Below are 20,572 nucleotides of genomic sequence, written 5' to 3'. Positions count from 1 at the left end.
ATTGTCCCCCCAAGGCCTACTTCCTGTTTCTCACTTCCGGGTTCAAATTTCCTCTTTTTCGAGATCGTGCCGGGAATACTGAAGCCCGCTTCCAGATATTTCCCCCACTTCCTGTTTTCAGGGAGCCTTTGGGTCTCTTCTAAAACTTCGTCCTCTTGCTTGGGGGTCCCCCCGGACCCCGCCGCGACGACCGGAAGTGCAACGCTGCGGGTGTTACTCTAAAAGCCGCCCTCCGCTTTCTCGCCGGAAGTCGTCGCCTCCACGGCGGAAGAGGCGCGACCTGGACTTCTGTCGGCTATGTCCACGAACAATATGTCGGACCCACGGAGGCCGAACAAGGTGCTGAGGTGAGGAACCCCAGCGTCATGGCAACGGGGCTCGGACGTGGGGGGTGGGTGGGACTTGGGCGTCCCTGACCCTCGAGCCCGCCGCAGGTACAAGCCCCCGCCGAGCGAGTGTAACCCGGCCTTGGACGACCCGACGCCGGACTACATGAACCTCCTCGGCATGATCTTCAGCATGTGCGGCCTCATGCTTAAGGTGGGCGGGCTGAGTCTGAGGAGGAGGCCGGGGGGGCGGGTTCGCGGCGTGGCAGGGCCGAGGGGCGGGGCCTGAGCTTGGCCGGGGGCGGGGTCCGGCCTGAGAGCCAGGGGGCCAGACGGTGGGATGTAGCAGGTCCGCGGGGCAATGAGGGGGCGATAGGAAGATCAGGGTTTGAACTGCTCCAGGGGTGGGGCCGGGGTGACGCCGGGATCAGAAAGCCGGAGCCGAAGGAGCATCCCGAGGGCGGGGCCAGAGTGGGTAAGTCGGAGGTGGGTCTGAGCCTGGACCAGATTTTGAAACAACTTGGAGGGGCAGATGGAGAAAGGGCGAGGTCCTTAGCATGATGGACAATGTCAGAGGCCAGTCTTCTTGGGCCTGAGGGAGGACATCGTGGGGCCAGAGACGCAGGACCCGGAATAGATCTGAAATGGGATACCTGGAATAGGCTATGAGGGGGTGGGACTTGGGAGACTGGGGGAGGAGGCAGGGCCTGAGCTGTGCCAGCGGGAATCGGGGTTGGAACTGGTTTCAGGGGGCCTGGGCCTAAGGCTTGCAGGGCACACTGGGGAGCCACTCGCCCATCTAATCCACCCATCACCTACCCCCCCCCCCCCAGCTGAAGTGGTGTGCTTGGGTCGCCGTCTACTGCTCCTTCATCAGCTTTGCCAACTCCCGGAGCTCAGAGGACACCAAGCAGATGATGAGTAGCTTCATGTGAGCCGGGGCCTAGAAAAGGAGGGTCTCCTGAGTAGTGGAGGTGGGGGGCCCAGGCCTGCCCGTCCTGGACCCCGACTGACACGTCTCTCCCATCTCAGGCTGTCCATCTCTGCAGTGGTGATGTCCTATCTGCAGAACCCGCAGCCCATGACGCCCCCTTGGTGATGCCAGGCCAGCTGGGTCCCATCCCGGCCGCCATATAGCCCCCTTTCCCCAGGCTTGGCCTTTGGCTGCTCAGCATCCTGCCCTCAGCTGCTGTCATGGGCTTCCCTGGGTGAGGAGGGCCTCGGGGTCCCAGCTGAATGGAGGGAACCTGGCCCTTTGCCTGGCCCCCACTTTTACGGAGGCACAGAGGGTAACTTGGTAGGCCTACCCCCTCCCGCCTCCTCCTCCCCCCGGCCTGCTGCTGAAGGAGCTGTCCACGTTTCTAGGTGCTTCTGCCTGTTTTCTTGTTGAAACCGTTAATAAAGTTTTTCACTTTGACTCTCCTCTGCGACCTCCTTTTGGTGCATTGGGGGTGCCCCTCCCGGTGTGGAAGATCTCCAGGACCTCCACTCAGTCAGACCTGGGGTGGGGCCCCGGGGTTATTTGCTTGTTTCAGGGGCCTCCTGCCTGAAGGCAGTGACTCTGCCCTTGGGCAACCGAGCAGAAGGCACTGCTGATCTGAGGAAGCTGAGCTTTGCTTTCCTTATCAGAGAAATGAGATAATGGCTGAATGGGCTGGTTGGAATTGGGAAAGGCAAGAGAAAGGCTCAGGCCCCTCCTAATCCACCCATCACCCACCCTCCCTAGCTGAATCTCACCCCCGGGGGCAGAGATTCTGAAAGTAGTGCCCTGGGAACCCTCCCAGCCAGTGCTCCTCTCCCCAGCACTCCACAGGCAATTCCTTTGCTTAGCTACCCCAGTCCCCACAGTGCAGGGCAGGCCACCGTCAAGCCCTGCTTCCAGCCAAGCCCGGGCCCTCCCGGCCCCCAGTCCTGAAGGTGGACGGGACACCCCAGGATCCCATGCACCGCTCCTTCCCCCGGCCAGGCAACCCGGGCACCCGTAGGACAATCTGAGATCCCTGTCCCTTGGGGACACACGGGCGCTCTGAGACGCCAAGGAGGAGCCGGAGTCTTTGGTCAAGTCAGCGCCCCCAGGGCCACGGTCCGGCTCTCGTGACGCGCCGGCCCGCCCGGCCCCGCCCCCGCCGGCGCTGATTGGCCAGACCGGGTTCGGGGGGCGGGGCCTTCGTCCCGCTTCGGCGGGACCGGGAAGCCCCGAGAGTCGGCGGCGCAGCGATGGGCGCGGACGCGTGGGCTGAGAGGGTCCGCGCCGGCGGCGGCCCGGGCGCAGCGGGGCCCCCGACGAGTTCCCGCCCGCCGCGGCCGCCGCTCCGGCCTCTCCCCTTCCTACTTTTGTTGTTGCTGGAGGCGCCCGGCGCTCGGGCCGCGGGGTACGAGGTGAGCGGGGCCGGCGGGCGGAAACGTACCCGAGCCCGGGCCGGCGGTGTGGCTGGTCTGTTTTGGGGGTGCCCAGCGAACGGGTGCCACCGTGACAGGGTGGCCTGAGTGCGAGTGTCATTGAGAGGTCTGACTGTGCGCGTCTGAGAATGCGATTGCGTCTGTCTGTCCGCTCTTCTCTGTGCCCGCGCCTCGGCTTGTCTGGATTTTGCAGGCACAGAACTGTGTGTGACTGGGGGGATAGGGGGTGGTCTGAACTGCAGGGGGTGGGGTGGGGGGCTGGTTGAGAGCCGGGACTCTGGAAGTTGTCCTGCCCGGAGTTCCAGCGGGGCTCCTCCACTCCCTGGCTGTGTGACCTTGGGCAAGTCACTTTCCCTCTCTGAGCCTCTGTGCGCTCATCTGGAACTGGGGATAATTTGACGTCCCAGGGTGGCTGCCTGGCACTTGCCAGTGCTTAATGAACTTCAGCTACTATTATTGTTATTTCCGCCCCCACCTCCAGGGTGTAAACAAGAGCTGCTCTGTGGGGTTGTGCCAAGTGGGAGCTGTATCCATTTCCTCCCAGGGAGGGGTCTGGCTTTCCCTGCACACCTCAAGGAGTCACTCACTTGCTGGATCAAGACTTGTCTGTGGCTCCCCACTCCCTGGCCTCCCGGGGATACTGACAGGCTGTGTGTTTTTGGGGTCTCTGTGCAGACGTGCCCCAAGGTGCAGCCAGACATGCTCAATGTGCACTTGTTGGCCCACACACACGATGACGTGGGCTGGCTCAAAACGGTGGACCAGTACTTTTACGGCAGTGAGTACAGTGGGGACCGGCCCTGGGACTTCTGCAGGCCCTCTGAGCCCCTCAAATCCCCTGTGATGCCCTGGGCATTGGGGTGGGGCCATGCCTAGTCTGGGATCCTGTGTCAGGAATATCCCTCTTGGCTCTGCGGCCCCCCGACTGCCCGATCCCTGTACCCACAGTCGAGAATGACATCCAGCATGCAGGCGTGCAGTATATCCTGGACTCGGTGATCTCTGCCCTCCTGGCTGAGCCCACCCGCCGCTTTGTCTACGTGGAGATGGCCTTCTTCTCCCGCTGGTGGCTCCAGCAGACAAATGCAACGCAGGAGGCCGTGCGGGACCTGGTGCGCCAGGGTGAGCTTGCCCCAAGGAAGTGAAAAGAGGAAGCCCAGCCCAGTTTCCATGGCTACCACCCTGGCTTCTGAGATGATATCAGGCTGTGGGCTATGTTTAGGCCAGACATGCGTGGGGTTCTGCCTGCCTGAACTTCCTGTTATCTGGAGAACTCCTATGCATCCTGCAAGGCCCACCTCCAGGGCTCCCCTGGGAAATTTGCCATGCAGGGGCCTCTCTGTCCTAGATCTGTCTACACCAGGCTGGAAGTGGCCTGGATATGTGGTGGGGCACCTCCCCGGACTCTACCCCTGGCCCTGACTGCTGACCCCCACCATACTCCTTCCTGAACAGGGCGCTTGGAATTCGCCAACGGCGGCTGGGTGATGAACGATGAGGCGACCACCCACTACGGTGCCATCGTGGACCAGATGACCCTTGGGTTGCACTTCCTGAAGAACACATTCGGCAGTGACGGCCGCCCCCGAGTAGCCTGGCACATCGACCCATTCGGCCACTCGCGGGAGCAGGCCTCGCTCTTCGCTCAGGTGCTACCCTGATCTCTACTGGACCCACCCCCTAACGCACTCTGACACCTCTCGTGGCCAGTCAAGCCCCTGCCTTTCACTGGCGCCCGCCGTGCTCCAGTACCGGGCAGGTGGCCCACCCCGGAGTCCCCTGGGATCCCACCCCTTGGGAGAGCTATGAAACCCATTCCTTTCCAGCTTGGGACCCAGGCCCTGCTGTGCTCCAGCTCCAAGCTGGCTCTTCCCCAAGCTTGGTGGCAGCTGGAGGCCTGTCCTGCTTTTAAACCTGCTTCATTTCCTGTCTGTGCTCGGACCCCATCCATCCTCAACAGGGGAGGGGAAGTGTCCCCTTGACCCAGGCCTCACCCCCTTTCCACTTCGACCTAGCTTCCTTTCCGAGCTGGGGTAGGTGGAGGTGGCTTCTGGCTCTGGGCTGTCCTTCTGACTCTTTCCCCGAGCTTGGAAATGAGCTGGGGGCCTCCCTTTTTTCTACTCTTGCCAAGCTGGCGAGAAAGGCGGACACTGATACATTTTGCTCTCTCCTGTGGCTCTGAATCTGGCCCCATCCCTAGATGGGTTTTGATGGTTTGTTCTTCGGGCGGCTGGATTATCAAGATAAGAAGGAGCGGAAGGAGACGCGGGAGATGGAGCAAGTGTGGCGGGCCAGTGCCAGCCTGCCTCCCCCAGCCACTGACCTCTTCACTGGTGAGCTGGCGACCTGGGCTCCGTGGGGGCCCCATTGAGGCTCCGCCGTCACCATCTTGAAATCCTTAATAATTTACAAACAAGGGTCCGGTTTTCCATTTTGCGCCGGGCCCTGCAAATTCTGGAGCCTGTCCTGGTTGGGGGGTTGGGGTGGCAGCCTTTGACCCCACGGTGGGGCTGGGGTGCTGGGTCACCCCTGACCCCTGGTGTCACCTGCAGGTGTGCTCCCCAACATGTACAACCCTCCAGCTGATCTGTGCTGGGACTCGCTGTGCAGTGATAAGCCGGTGGTAGACGACCCCCGCAGCCCCGAATACAACGCCGACAAGCTGGTCGATTACTTCCTGCAGTTGGCCGCTACCCAGGTAAATCCCCATCTCCAGAGCCGCCATGGCTGTTGCTAACACACTGAGCCCTTCCCACGGTCCTGGCGGTGACTAACACCATCTTGCAACCCTGCAAGGAAGAGAACATTTCCTTCACTGTCACCGTGTCCTCCTTCTCCACATGGGAGTTTTCAGGCCCATGTCTGTGTGGTCGGCCCGATAGAACCGATCAACAACCGTTGACTGTCGTGTGTGTGTGTCCCTTCGGACCCACGGGCCACACTTCTACACCTTTGCCCACACCCGCATGTGGGCAGACACTCTTGACATACTCAGGACACAGCCATACCCTGGGGGTGGCACAGGCCACCCTGGCCTGAGAACTCCCCGCTCCGTCTGCAGGGCCAGTATTACCGGACCAAACATATTGTGATGACCATGGGCTCGGACTTTCAGTACGAGAATGCCAACATGTGGTTCAAGAACCTTGACAAGCTCATCCAGCTGGTCAATGCCCAGGTAAGTCAGTGTCTCCACCCTGGGGTGCCCGTGTGTACACATGTGCTCGTCTCTCTGTGCCTTGGGATTGAGCTGAGGGCACAGCTTTGGATGCTGTGTCGGTTTCTGTTTTAGTTTCCCGGCTGCTAAAAACAATTCTATGCAATGGGTTGGCTTTGATGACTGGACTTTATTGGCCATGGTTTCAGAGGCTAGAAGGCTTGTTTCCTCCCGGTGTTCAGTGTCTTCTGGTTGGCTGACATTCTTTGGGGTTCCTGGGCTTTTCTGTCACATGGTGATACACATGGCAGTGTCTTCTTTCTCTTCTGGGCTCTGTTGACTGCCTGTGTACAAATTTCTTTGCTTTTAAAGACTTTGGTTGTGTTGGTCAAGGCTCACCCTCATTCAACTTGGGTCACCCCCTAACTAATAACACAGTCAAGACACCCTATTTCCAATGAGTCCACACCCCCCAAATGTGGGACCAAGACCAAGAACATATCCAAACTGGGGTACACAGTTCAATCCACCCAGTTTCCTATGAGTGCTGTAACAAACAGCCACAAACTTCAGGGCTGCAAACAACAGAAATTAACTGTCTTTACGGTTCTGGAGGCTAGAAGTGGGACACAGGTCTCACTGGGCTAAAATCAAAGTGTCAGAAGGGCCACCTTCCTTTCTGGAGGTGTAGGAGAGAATCCGTGGTCTTGCCTTGTCCAGCTTCTAGAAGCTGCCTGCACTCCTTGGCTTGTGGCTCCTTCCTCTGTCTCCAAAGCCAGTCACAGCCTCACGCTGACCTTGCTTCTGTTATCACATATCTTCCCTCTGACTCCCCTCTTCTGCATCCGTCTTCCACTTCTAATGACCCTGTGATTACACTGACCCACCAGATAGATAATCAAGGAACATTTTCCTGTCTTCAAGTCAGCTGATTAGCAACCTTAATTCTACCTGCAGCCTTACTTTCCCATTACCGTGTAACCTGGCATATTCACAGGTTCTGAGAGTTGGGAGTGGACATTTTTTGGGGGTTTGTGTGCGTGCATTATTCCACCAATCACAGATGTGTCGGTGGGACCTGCGTCTGTGGCTTTGTGGGCAGGGAGTCATTCTTTCACGTCAGCACAGAGACTTGTCTCATCTCTCCTTTGGAAAAGACGCCCTCCTCCATGTTGTCTGCCTGTGAGATCTCCTTGGCCTCACCACCCTCTCGCTCCCAAATTGGCTCTCGCTAGGTCAGCAAGGACCTTCCAGAAGACACTTCTTGGTCCTTCTCCATGCCCCTGGTCCCGGAGGAGCCGTCAGCACTCTTGACCACTTCCTCTTGCCAGTGTCATGTTTCTTGGCTGCCAGATTCCACACTGTCTTGGTTCTTCTCCTGCCACTGACTACTCCTTTGTGAACTCCATTTTTACAGATTTCCGGAAACAGCTCTCTGGGGTTCAAACCTGGTTCTGCCATTTATTGGCTGTGGACCTTGAGAAATATTCTTAAGCACTTAGTTGTCTCATCTATACAATGGACGTAACGGTGGTCCCTGCTTCACAGGGCTGTTAATAGTTTGTTTTTCTTTTTAATTTTATTTAACACATACAACATAAATTCCTCATTTTAACCACTTCCAAGTATATAACTCAGTGTTGGTGTAGTTATCATCACCAAATTTTTTCATCCTCCCAAACAGAAACTCTGTCCCCACTAAGCATTAACTCCCCTTTTCTCACTCCCACCCTTGCCCCTGGTAACCTGTTTTCTAATTTCTATCCCTATGAATTCACAAACTCGAGTTATTTCGTATAAGTGACATTATACAATATTGGTTCCTTTTGTGCCTGGCTTATGGCAGTCAACATGGTGTCTTCAGGGCTCATCCATGTTGTAGCACATCTTTAATGATTAGTGTCATGAGTTCATTTGCATAGAACAATGCCTGGCATGTAATAAGTGTTAGTGCTGGTTTATTATTATTATTTTCATTTCTGGTTGAAAATCTGCTCCTCACTGATGACACCAGCTTCAATGCCCCCTCCTCCAAGAAGCCTTCACCCAACCCCAGGCTGATACCCTTGCCCCTTCCTCTCATGGGTGGCTTCCGGTTTGCTAAAGCTGCTGAAATGCAATATGCCAGAAATGGATTGGCTTTCACAATAGGGGTTTATTAGTTCACAAATTCATAGTTGTAAGGCCATGAAAATGTTCCACTTAAGGAATCAATAGGACGATACCTTCTCTGAAGAAAGGCTGATGGCATCTGTGGTTCCTTTGTCACATGGGAAGGCACATGGCTGGAGTCTGCTGGGCCTCTCCTGGGTTTAGCTTCTGGTTTCCGTGGCTTTCTCCAAGTCTCTGGGCTTCTTTCTGTCTTAGTTTCTCTTGTAGGTCCTTCTTGCTTCTCCCGGGGCAAACTCTAGATTACACATTTTAGCTTCTCTGAGCTCTCTCCAAAATATCTCTGCCTTTTATCCTCTCATAAAGGATTCAGTAAAGATGATTAAGACCACACCTTGAATGGGGTGGGGTCACATCTCCATGGAAACAACCTAATCAAAAGGTCCCACCCAACAATAGGTCTGCCCCCACAAGATTGGATTAAAAGAACAGTCTTTTCTGGGGTACGTAATAGATTCAAACCAGCACAGGTAGTCACCACCATCACCCATGGATGCCTGTGATGCCACATCCAGGCCACCTGTAGCCATTTGACTGCCTATTGGAGGTCCCTTGGCTGGGAATCCCATGAATTAATTCCCTGTCCTCTGTGCTTCTAGATCATGTCTACAGCTGGGATCACACTGAAGAACTGTGTTCGCTGAGTGAACACAGTGTGTTTGTCTGTGAGGTTGACTGTGCATGTAGGTGTGTAGATTTGTGTAGTCCTCCATGCAGCCCTTCATTTACTCAAATGTTTATTGAGCACCTACTGTATACCGGGCCCCGGGGGTACAGGGCAAGCAGAACAAATGTCCTTTTCCTCCTGGATGTATCTTTCTCATGCCTCCACCTCCCTCAATCAAAAGCGAGCCTCCATTTATTAGAAAAGTTGTGTCATTTGGGAACAACCTGATAATACTGAGAAGTGATTATTCCTGGAGTCTATAAGGTCACCATTTTCCCACCGAGGTTTTTAATCGTGCAATTGGAGTTATTAGGAAAGTTTAGTAAAATTTCACAGTTACTCTTGCACCCCTGATGTTCTTCCAAGGATGGTAAGATTCCTTCTGCCAAATGTTCATTTTCACTCTTGGCTACTGGTTTGCACTCAGAATGGGTACTAAGAGCATCTGATCGTGAATGTGTGCACACGTGGGTGTGCTGGGGGCAGGCGCGGGTTCTCGGAGGGCTCACACACCCACGCCTTCGCCCACAGCAGGCCAACGGGAGCCGCGTCCACGTTCTCTACTCCACCCCCGCCTGTTACCTGTGGGAGCTCAACAAGGCCAACCTCACCTGGTACCTGGGGGGACCGGGAAGGCTCGGGGGTGGGGGTGCCCCCCAGGCCGTGTCCCTGCCCTCAGCGCCCGCGCCCCCTCAGGTCGGTGAAGGAAGACGATTTCTTCCCCTACGCCGACGGCCCCCACAAGTTCTGGACCGGCTACTTCTCCAGCCGGCCGGCCCTCAAACGCTACGAGCGCCGCAGCCACAACTTCCTGCAGGTGGGCGCGCGCCCGGCTGGTGGGGGCGGCCCCGGGGTCCCCCGCAGGCCCGGTCGCCCCAACCCGCGCCCCCCTGTCCCCCAGGTGTGCAACCAGCTGGAGGCGCTGGCGGGCCCGGCGGCCAGCAAGGGACCCTACGGCTCGGGAGACAGCGTGCCCCTCCGTAGGTGACCCCCGACCCCAGGAGGCCCTAAGCCCGGCTCCGCGGGCCCTGGGGTGGGGCCGGGGGTGCCGCAGAGACCCCGCCAGGCTCACTCACGGTCGCGCGCAGGGGAGGCCATGGCCGTGCTCCAGCACCACGACGCCGTCAGCGGCACCTCCAAGCAGCACGTGGCCGACGACTACGCGCGCCAGCTGGCGGCCGCCTGGGGGCCCTGCGAGGTGCGGGGGCGGGGCGGGGGCGGGGCCCGGGGCAGGTGGGCGGGGCCGAGTCTCGTGGGGGCGGGGACCGATGGCAGTGGGCGGGGCCTGGAAGGGCTCGAAGGGGCGGGGCAGAGGCGGGGGCGGGCGTCCAGAGCGGGCCCGCCCCTTCCCCACTCCCACAGGTGCTCCTGAGCAACGCGCTGGCCCGGCTCAGCGGCTCCAAGAAGAAGTTCACGTTTTGCCGCGGACTCAACATCAGCGTCTGCAGGCTCAGCCAGACGGCGAAGCGCGTGCGCGGGCCTCGAGGAGCGGGGCGGGGCCTGGAGGGCTGGTCCCGTGGGTGGGGCCAGGAGCGGCCGAAACCTGGCAGCTCGCGGGGCGGGGCGCGGAGGGGCGGGGCTCCGGCCGGCGGGCTCTGGAGGGGCGGGTGCACTCTGGCAGATCGCGTGGGGAACCGTCCAGATGGGGCGGGACCGGGACAGGTGCACCACGTGGGGCCGTGACCTGGCCACGCGTGGCGGGTGGGTTTGGGGAAGGCCTGCCGTGATTCACGTCCACTCTGACCCTCCCACCCCAGTTCGACGTCACCATTTATAACCCCTTGGGGAGGAAGGTACGGTGGATGGTGCGATTGCCGGTCACCAAAAGCGTTTACGTCGTGAAAGATCCCAATGGGATAACTGTGCCTAATGAAGTGAGCCCCCAGATAACTATCCCCCCCGTGAATATTCTCCCCCTACCACGGACACCTCCACCCCATGATTTTTCCCTCCAATGATATCTCCTTCCCCTGAATACCTCCTCCCCCTCTGCTCCTCAATATCTCTCTCCGTACAGAATATCTCCCCATACTATGAATATCCCGTGCCATGGAAATCTTTTCTATTTATGAATATCCCCTTCATCCCAGAAGGTTCCCCTCCACTCCCCCCCAATCTCTTCCTCTCCCAAGAATTTGTCCTTTTCTCTTTCCTCTTCCTCAGCGCCCCCTCCCCGTCTCTGCCCTCCCAGTGGATACTTTTTTTACCTGGTGAACCTTCTCTGCAACTTTTCCTCAACATTTCTTTTCCCCCGCCCCAGGAGCAGAAATCCTTTCTCTCCTTGAGTTTGGCTCCTGCACTCATTTCATACACACATGCACAGACACACACACACCCCACCATGTATGCATGACTTTATATGAACTCACAGCCTCTTGACTCAGTTTCCCTCCTCTGTTCCCCAAGGTAGTGATACTTCCGAGCTCACAGAGTCAGGAGCAGCCCCCAGAGCTGCTCTTCTCGGCCTCAGTGCCTGCCCTGGGATTCAGCATCTATTCTGTGGCCCAGGTGCCTGGCCAGAGTCCCCAGGTCTCTACCCCACAGTCCACCGAGAGCCGGGCCCAGACCCGTGTCCTGACCATCGAAAATAAGGTGAGACCCCATTCAGGTTCCCTTCCCCACCTCCGCTACAAGTTTTGAGTTTTCACAGTGGAATGCGTGAACTTGGGCCCGAAAGTTCATGGTCGAGTGCCACCCCTGCCTCGATCAGTGTGTGTCCTTGGGCAAGCGATCCCTGTCCTGAGGTCCTTGTGATGTCCCAGCATGATCAAAGGTGACATTCAACACATAGATCTGTGCTGTCCGCCAGTGGGGTTTTGCAGTTTTAGATGGGAGTGGGGCGTGGATCAGGGAAGGCCTTCCTGACAAGGTGACATTTAAAGTGAGACCTAAGAGAAGAGAGGAAGCAAGACTTTTGGGGATGCCTTCCTCCATAAAAATTTTTTTAAAAAGCCCTAAAAAATAAAATTAAAAATCACATTGCGTGACAGCATTGGTATAAAGATGGAAATAATACAGGCTGGATTTGTTATTATTATTACTATATTCAAGTTTTCTCCTGACTCCAAAATAAATTAAAATGAAAAACATTCCCTCGGGACTTTAAAAGTCTGGTTGTGGTATTGGCTGCAGAAGTCCCACCCATAAAGGTCTAGGATGGATTTAGAGCTTCACTGGCGCCCTCTGGTGACTGCAGGGGTAACAGACAGCGGGGTGGGCAAGCATGGAAGCCGGGAGAAGCACACTGGTCCCCGCTAGTCATAGTGGCAGCTCTGCCCGGGTTGGGTGATGAAGAGTCAAAGCAGGATATGCTTGAAGATGGAGCATCTAGGATTTGCTAAGAGAAGTGAGAGAGCACGTAAGGATGACCCTGGGGTTGCAATGGTCACTGACCGTCGGCCTGTTGTCTCTGCCCAGCACATCCGGGCTACATTCGACCTCAACACGGGGTTCTTGGTACAAATTGAGAACCTGGACCAGAATCTCCTGCTGCCTGTTCGCCAGGCCTTCTTCTGGTAGGCACGGCCCACCTGGCCAGGGAGGGGCCATGGGTGGACCCAGGGCCCCTCGCCTCACTCTCGCCCACCCCGGCTCCAGGTACAATGCCAGCACAGGCAACAAACAAAGCTCCCAGGTCTCGGGTGCCTACATTTTCAGACCCAACCAACAGAACCCACTGCCCGTGAGCCGCTGGGCTCAGATCCGCCTGGTGAAGGTGCGAGGCCAGGAAAGATGAGAGGGAATTGGGGGGCAGGGAGGGCTCAAAGCGTGGGGTGGGAGCTGGGGGGAAGGAGTTGTAACAGAGTTACCCAAGTGAATTGCCTTTAACAAGACAGAAGATTCTTTCCCGCTCATATAATCCAGGGCAGGTGTGTGGCTCCGTTGCCACCCAGCACCATTCTGTCTCATTGTCCTTAACATTTAGCTTTCAACTCATTCAAAATGGCTGCTCATGCTCCGGCCATCACATCTGCATTCAAGCGAGTGGGGGAGAGAAGAGGGCAAGAAAAGTTTTTCACGTTCCAGTGGGCAGACTGTGGTCACACAGCTCATTGGTGCTTTGGGGAGCTTGGGAATTAGTCTTTATTTCAGGTTGCCATGCACCACGCTAGAACTGTTAATATAGAAGGAAAGGAGATGGGGGTAGTGGTGGGCAGCACACAAGCGATGTGGCTATGCAGTGGGTGCATCACATCTGGCTGGGTGGGGGCGGTGGGTGGGCTTCCCATGCTCTGTGGTAATGGCAGGCATTTGTGGGGCTCACCTCTGCCCCAGAGCAGCTCACGTCTTGCCCTCCACCCCCATGCACCCGCAGACAGCGCTGGTTCAAGAAGTGCATCAGAACTTCTCAGCCTGGTGCTCCCAGGTGATTCGCCTGTACCCGGGACAGAAGCACCTGGAGCTGGAGTGGACGGTGGGGCCGATACCTGTGGTGTGAGTGGCCTGGGCTGGGACTGGGGGATGAGGACAGGGCAGGGCAGCTTTTAGGCGAGGCTCACGACTTTTGTCACCCCATTGGGTGCAGCGATGGCTGGGGGAAGGAGATCATCAGTCGCTTCGACACGACGCTGCACACAGCTGGACGCTTCTATACAGACAGCAACGGCCGGGAGATACTGGAGAGGAGGTGGGGGTGGCTGGGGAGGCTGGGGGGCAGGGGGTGGGCTCTGGTATCTCGGGGCCCAGGGATGGTGGGGGCATTTGCTGACCCTGTGAGTGTGGGAGGGAGAAGCTGAAGGAAGGGATGAGGAGTGGGGGAGCAGGGGAAGCAGGGCTGGACCCCCAGGCCTGATAGAAGCCCACTCTGCCCCACTCCAGGAGGAACTACCGACCCACCTGGAACCTGACTCAGACCGAGCCAGTGGCGGGAAATTACTACCCGGTCAACACCCGGATTTACATCACGGTACCTGTCCCCCAACTCCCAGCCTGCCCGGCCCCACCTCTGCCCACCACCCTTCTCCAGCGGTGGGGACTACCCCTTATTCTCAACATCTCCCAGCTGTCCTTGGCCGTGGCCACCACCCCCTCTGGCTGGCTGGCAGCGCAGCCCCTAACCCTGCTCCCCTCGCCCCCAGGATGGGAACATGCAGCTGACTGTGCTGACCGACCGCTCCCAGGGGGGCAGTAGCCTGAGGGACGGCTCCCTGGAGCTCATGGTGAGTGGGTCAGGGCCTGTTGAAGTCGGGGTCCCCCACTCCCTCATCCCCTGCTGGACCTGGAAGCCTGTTTCTATTCTGGTTCCTTGCTTAGGTGCAGCCCCTCGGTTTGCCGAGCCCCCCATTCCTGTGCTGTTCAAAAAGCCCCGTCCTTACCCAAGACCCCTCTCCAGGTCCTTACTTGCCCTTCCAGGCCCTCACCTTCATCCTCATCCCCTCACCCCTTAATTTCTCTGAATCCAGGCTCTCCCACAAGCCCTTACCGCATTTCTGACCCAGGGTCCCCCCACCGGACCCTCTCCCTCTCCTGGCCGCTCTCCCCAGGTGCACCGAAGGCTGCTGCTAGACGATGGCCGCGGAGTGGGGGAGCCGCTGGAGGAGGCGGGCCCGGAAGGGGCCGGGCCGGGGCTGTGGGTGCGAGGCCGCCACCTCGTGCTGCTGGACACGGCCCGGGCCGCGGCCGCCGGGCACCGGCTGCAGGCGGAGAAGGAGGTTCTGGCGCCGCAGGTGGTGCTGGCCGCGGGCGGCAGCGCCCCTTACCACCGCAAGGCCGCCGAGCGCAAGCAGGTGAGGGGCGGCGGGGAGAGGGAGGACCGGAACGACACCGGCGGGGCTGCTCCTGGGGGGCCTGCAGATAGTCCCCGCCCCCCAGGCCCAGCCAGGACCCCCAGGCAGGCCCGGCCGGGTCCCACCCCAGCCCCTTCCCTCCTAGACTGAGTCGCGCCCCAGCCCCAGCTCCCGCCCCGTCTCACTTCAGCCCCACCCTCTCGCCTGCGCTCCTCCCCCAGGCTCGGCTCCGCCCCGCCCTAAATGCCCGTCTGGGGCGAGAGACCCTTCCGGGCTCGGACCCGCAGGGCTGGGACCCGCCTCCTCCCTGGGTCCGCGGGGTCTTCTCTCTGGCTCAGCCCTCCCGTTCCCGGCCCAGCCGCCCCTCCAGGCTTAGCCCCGTCCCTCCCCTCCCCGGGTGCGCCCCACACCCGACTGCTCAGCCCCTTCTCTGACCTCGGCAGAGCCCTGCTTCTCCCAGGCTCCCCTCAGCCCCGTCCGCGGCTCAGCCACGACCCTCCCTTCCAAGCCCCGCCCCCGGCCAGCCCCGCCCCCTCAGCTGAGGCCTGCCCCCCACAGCTCAGCCACTCCTGCGACCAGAGCTCAGCTTCTTCCTCCCCTTTCCAAGCCCCGCCCTCCCCCGGCTCAGCCCCGCCCCGTCCCTAACTGAGCCCTGGTGCTTCCATTCTAACCCCGCCCCTCCCTCCCAAACCCCGTCCCTTCCCTGGCTCAGCCCTTTCCGCAGCTCAGCCCCGCCCCTCCCGGCTCAGCTCTTCCTCTGATCGCTGCTCAGCCCCGCCCCTCCAGCTCAGCCCCGCTCCTCCCGGCTCTGCCTTCCTCTGATCGCTGATCAGCCCCGCCCCTCCTGGCTCAGCCCCGCCCCTCCCGGCTCTGCCCTCCTCGGGTCGCGGCTCAGCCCCACCCCTCCCGGCTCAGCCCCTTTCCCCGGCTCAGCCCCGCCCCTCCAGCTCAGCCCCGCCCCTCTGTCCTCCTCTGATCGCTGCTCAGCCCCGCTCCTCCAGCTCAGCCCCGCCCCTCAGTCCTCCTCTGATTGCTGCTCCACCCCGCCCTTTCCCTGACTCTGCCCCACTCCTCCGGCTCAGCCCCGCCCCTCCCGGCTCAGCTCCTTTCTGATCATGGCCCTGCCCCGCCCCTCCCGGCTCTGCCCTCTGATCGCTGCTCAGCCCCGCCCCTCCCGGCTCAGTCCCGCCCCTCCCGGCTCAGCTCCTTTCTGATCATGGCCCCGCCCCTCCCGGCTCTGCCCTCCTCTGATCGCTGCTCAGCCCCGCCCCTCCAGCTCAGCCCCGCCCCTCCCAGCTCAGCCCCTCCCCTCCCGGCTCAGCCCTGCCCCTCCCGGCTCAGCTCCTTTCTGATCATGGCCCCACCCCGCCCCTCCCGGCTCTGCCCGCCTCTGATCGCTGCTCAGCCCCGCCCCTCCGGCTCAGCCCCGCCCCTCCCGGCTCTGCCCTCTGGTCGCGGCTCAGCCCCGCCCCTCCCGGCTCTTCCCCGCCCCTCCGGCTCAGTCCCGCCCCTCCCGGCTCTGCCCGCCTCTGATCGCTGCTCAGCCCCGCCCCTCCAGCTCAGCCCCGCCCCTCCGGCTCAGTCCCGCCCCTCCCGGCTCTGCCCGCCTCTGATCGCTGCTCAGCCCCGCCCCTCCAGCTCAGCCCCGCCCCTCCGGCTCAGCCCCGCCCCTCCCAGCTCTGCCCTCCTCTGGTCGCGGCTCAGCCCCGCCCCTCCGGCTCAGCCCCGCCCCTCCAGCTCAGCCCCGCCCCTCTGTCCTCCTCTGATCGCTGCTCAGCCCCGCTCCTCCAGCTCAGCCCCGCCCCTCTGTCCTCTGATTGCTGCTCAGCCCCGCCCCTCCAGCTCAGCCCCGCCCCTCTGTCCTCCTCTGATCGCTGCTCAGCCCCACCCCTCCGGCTCAGCCCCGCCCCTCCCGGCTCAGCTCCTTTCTGATCATGGCCCCGCCCCGCCCCTCCCGGCTCTGCCCTCTGATCTCTGCTCAGCCCCGCCCCTTCCGGCTCAGCTCCTTTCTGATCATGGCCCCGCCCCTCCCGGCTCTGCCCTCCTCTGATCGCTGCTCAGCCCCGCCCCTCCAGCTCAGCCCCGCCCCTCCCGGCTCAGTCCCGCCCCTCCCGGCTCTGCCCGCCTCTGATCGCTGCTCAGCCCCGCCCCTCCGGCTCAGCCCCGCCCCTCTGTCCTCCTCTGATCGCTGCTCCGCCCCGCCCTTTCCCTGACTCTGCCCCAACCCTCCGGCTCAGTCCCGCCCCTCCCGGCTCAGCCCCGCCCCTCCGGCTCAGCCCCGCCCCTCCCGGCTCTGCCCTCCTCTGGTCCCGGCTCAGCCCCGCCTCGGTCCCCGCAGTTCTCTGCGCTGCGCCGGGAGCTGCCGCCCGCCGTGCACCTGCTCACGCTGGCTCGGTGGGGCCCGGGGACGCTGCTGCTGCGCTTGGAGCACCAGTTCGCCGTTGGGGAGGACCCGGGTGGCAACCTGAGCTCCCCCGTGACCTTGGACTTGCGGGTGAGCGGAGGGGGAGGGGGCAGGGGAGAGGGGGACGGGGTTGGGGGGGACCCGCTCTGCTCCCGCTCAGCCTGGCCCTCCCGCGCCCCCAGGACCTGTTCTCCACCGTCAGCATCACCGCCCTGCGGGAGACCACGCTGGCGGCCAACCAGCTTCGGAAGGACGCGGCCAGGCTCCAGTGGGACACGGACGCGGGTGGGCGCCTGCCTGGGGGCGGGAGCCGGGGCGCTGTGCGAGGCGTGGGGGTGTTGACCAGATCCGCGATCTAGGGCGTGAGGCAGGCTTGAGGGTTTGGGGACGGCACGGGGTGGGGGGCGGTGTCCAGTTGCAAGAACAGGACTTGAGAGTCTGGGGGCCGTGTCTAGCTCTGGCCAGACATTGGGGAGGAATTTGAGGATCTGGGAGTGATATCCCCAGCCCCGGGAAGTGGCATATGGTTCTGGGGGTGAGTTCTTGGGTTTAGGGCCGTGTCCAGACGTAGACTGGGTTGCTCAGAAGGTTGAGATGGAGGACGTCTGTGCGGGCTCATTCCTTGTCCTCCCCTGCACCCCAGGCCCGAAGCCCCAAACCGTGCCTGTACCGCTGGACCCCGCCGCTGTCACGCTGCAGCCCATGGAGATCCGCACCTTCCTGGCCTCTGTCCAATGGGAAGAGAAGGGCTTGTCCGGCTAGGATGACCCCTTGGGAACAGGAGGTCCCTCTTTTAGGGCTGGGAGACTTCCTGCTTCCTCTTGCTACTGTTACTGCCACAGTTGAAAGTCATTAAAATGCCACCAGCATGGCCCAGTTCGAGGCCTGACTGAGTGTGAATTTTGGGGGGCAGGTGGGGGGTGGGGATAAGATTTATGACACAGAAGAGTCAGCAAACCCTGGCTCACTCCTGATCTGAGGTTTTGCAGGGACATACTTGCTGCCTGGAATCCTCACTCCAGGCACACACATGCACTGTTTCTGCCCTCTCTCTCTCCCCACTTGCTCCCCAGTCTGCTCCTTCACTCCTTTACCCCCAACAACCCCCTAGGCTCCGAGGAGCCACAAAAGGCAGGGCTTGTGCTGGGCCCTGGGCCTTGGGCCCCAGAGTTCTCCCTGACTTGGCTTTGGGAGAGCCAGACCCTAAGGGTGAAGCAATCAGGGAGGTCTTCCTGGAGGAGGTGTGCTCAGGGGGCAAGTGTGAAAGCAAGGCCCAGAGCTACGGACCTCCCAGGTGGCAGAGGCAGAGAGCCTGCCCTCCCACTCCCCAGGCTTGTGCTGTTCTCTGGGGTCAGTGTTGGAGGAAGCACAGTGGATTAAGTCTGTGGTTTAGAAACAGAACAAGCTAATTTCACGTCTACTTGGGGCAGCCTTGTGAAGCATCTTGGAGGCTCATGGGGGCGGGGTGTGGTGGAGTGGGGTGTCATCCCAGTCCCACCTGCATCCTACCTGGTGACCAGTCTTTGGATGCACCTCCCGACAATTTACAAAGTCACTTTCTGAACTGGATAGGGAAGGCTGAGGAGGGTGGCCCCAGCCCAGCCACACCCTGTGTGAGCCCCAGTTGCCTGATGCACACCCCCGAAAGTTTTTCTAAAGTCCTCTCTTTAGGGAGAGCCGCGTCAGGCCAGCTTGTGAGGCCCCAAGGAGGCTGTCTGTGCCCATCTACTATCCTCCATTGTTCCCTCTGTGGGTAGGGGGTAGGGGCTGGCCTGGGGTGCATGTAGCCCCTTCGTTGGATGCACCTCCATAAATATTTGAGGTTTTCCATCCAGAGAGGGTGCATTAGCCCACCCAGCCGTGAGATCCCCTCCCCTAAAAGTTTCCTGATTCTTTCTGTAAACACCAGAACTGGTCTGGACCAGATAGGGAAGTTTGTTGGGTGCTCCCCAGTCCCTCCTAGGCTCCATGGGGGGATCCCTGTTTTAGGCAAATCCTCCTAATTTTTCCAAGTCCCCCTTTGGGGAGGAGGATTGGACCTGGCTGGCTGGGGCTGCCCAGGGAGGATAACTCCCACAGCCCCATGTGGGTCCAGTTGTTTCCTGAAAAGTCCCCATTCCATCGGCAGGCTAGCAGAGGGTGCCCCGGGCCTGGCTGTGGTCTTGCACGGGCCTGATAATTCTATGCACTTCCAGAAAATATTTCTAAATTTGGGGTGTGAGCCCTGGCTGGCTAGGAAGGCCTGGAGAGGGCACCCCAGGACTGATGGTGGTCACACACTGGGAGCCAGTCATACAAGGTGCCACCAAGTTATTTATAAGGATCCCCCTGGGGCCAGGCAGTGAACCCCAGGATGACACCTTGTGCCCGGTTGTCACATGTGCCTCCCCAAACATATCTAAGTCCCCTTCAATGGGGGCACCATCCTGGACCAGCCAAGGAGGCCTATGGGGATGCCCTGGATCATGCCTTAGTTACCCATAGGTCCCCCCTAAACTTCTCTAAGGTGCAGTTTGGTGGTGGAGTCAGGCAGAGGCCACCTGGAGAGACTCTAGGTGGGAACCTGTACCAGGTGGGGTGGTCTTTGGATGGTGCCTCCTGGAACTTGTATCCGTGTCCTCATCTGTCTTAGTTTCTTGGCTGCTGTGACAAATATCTGATGACGGGTTGGTTTAAACAATAGGAGCTTTTGAGGCTAGGAGAAGTCCAAACCCGAGATGTTGGCAAGCCCATGCAAATCCTGGTGTTATTTGGCTTTCCCACCCTATGGCGATGTCCTGTCGTTTCTATTCCGGGTTCCCACTGATTTCCTGCTTCTGGTTCCTCCCCATGGCTCTCTCTCTATGAGGCCCCCAGTAAGCCAGGTAAACACCCTCCCCCATTCACCTTAAGTAAAGATATATCTCCAAGAGGGCCTGTTTACAATAGGTTGACACCACAGGGATATGGACTAAGATTCAGAATGTGTGTTTGTTGGGGTACGTGATTCAACCTACCACCCCATCCAAAGTGTGCTGGATAAGGAGACCTGTGCATGCTGTCCTCATGGGTCCAGTCCTTGGGAGCGCCTCCCCAAAAGTTTCTGTGTCTTCCTGCAGAGGCTGGGACTGGGCTGGACATGGAGACACAAGGAGGGTGACCTCAGCCTGGGCCCTGTCATTGGAAATCCCACCCTACCCCCAAACCAGACCAAACCAAGCAAAAATGCTTTTAAGTCCCGCTCCTGTGGCAGGGACCAGTGCAGGCCATGCTGAGAGGCTCAGAGAGGGTGCCCCATGCCATTGGGTGGTCCTGAGGGGTGTCCTGTCATCATGGGTGCCCTTCACAAATCCCCCTCCTGTTCTGGAACCATCCTGAGACAGGTAGGGCTCCAGGGGAAGGTGTTCAACCACAGCTGCCACCCACGTTGGCCCCAGATGTAGGATGTTTTAGAGGGTGCACCCACCTGAGCCGGCACAGAAAAACCTGAGCAGGAAACCGCTGGTTCAGCCATGGACTTGCGTGTGACCGTGTGTTTCAGTTTGCTAAGCTGCTCAAAGCAGATACCATGAAACGCGTTGGCTTTAACAATGGCAATTTATTAGCTTACAAGCTTGCGGTTTTGAGGCTGAGAAAAATGTCCAAATCAAGGCATCATCAGGTGTTTTTGTTTGCTAATGCTGCCGTTATGCAAAATACCAGAAATGGATCGGCTTTTATAAAGAGGGTTTATTTGGTTACACA

At 59.7% G+C, this 20,572-nt stretch overlaps 2 protein-coding genes across 2 annotated transcripts; both read left to right on the top strand.

The window, feature by feature from the left end:
* Nucleotides 1-188: 188 nt before the first annotated feature.
* Nucleotides 189-1,748, top strand: WDR83OS (WD repeat domain 83 opposite strand). Its single transcript, XM_037818661.1, has 4 exons — nt 189-347; nt 435-540; nt 1,160-1,257; nt 1,359-1,748. Exons 1-4 carry the CDS (start codon nt 298-300, stop codon nt 1,423-1,425), a joined length of 321 nt encoding a protein of 106 aa, XP_037674589.1. The 5' UTR covers nt 189-297; the 3' UTR covers nt 1,426-1,748.
* Nucleotides 1,749-2,521: 773 nt separating this feature from the next.
* MAN2B1 (mannosidase alpha class 2B member 1) lies at nt 2,522-17,731 on the top strand. Its single transcript, XM_037818645.1, has 24 exons — nt 2,522-2,705; nt 3,402-3,504; nt 3,675-3,848; nt 4,182-4,375; nt 4,927-5,059; nt 5,279-5,424; nt 5,788-5,904; nt 9,251-9,333; nt 9,416-9,536; nt 9,621-9,699; nt 9,808-9,917; nt 10,082-10,189; nt 10,477-10,593; nt 11,126-11,311; nt 12,137-12,234; nt 12,317-12,434; nt 13,035-13,153; nt 13,245-13,346; nt 13,538-13,625; nt 13,798-13,878; nt 14,203-14,445; nt 16,784-16,939; nt 17,032-17,134; nt 17,493-17,731. The coding sequence occupies exons 1-24, from the start codon at nt 2,544-2,546 to the stop codon at nt 17,609-17,611; spliced, it is 3,060 nt and encodes a 1,019-aa protein (XP_037674573.1). The 5' UTR covers nt 2,522-2,543; the 3' UTR covers nt 17,612-17,731.
* The last annotated feature ends 2,841 nt before the right edge of the window (nt 17,732-20,572 follow it).

This window comes from Choloepus didactylus, chromosome 25 (genome assembly GCF_015220235.1).
Source record: "Choloepus didactylus isolate mChoDid1 chromosome 25, mChoDid1.pri, whole genome shotgun sequence".
NCBI lineage: Eukaryota > Metazoa > Chordata > Mammalia > Pilosa > Megalonychidae > Choloepus > Choloepus didactylus.
Note: the sequence above shows the minus strand (reverse complement) of the source record. Positions and strands in the feature narration are given on the sequence as shown.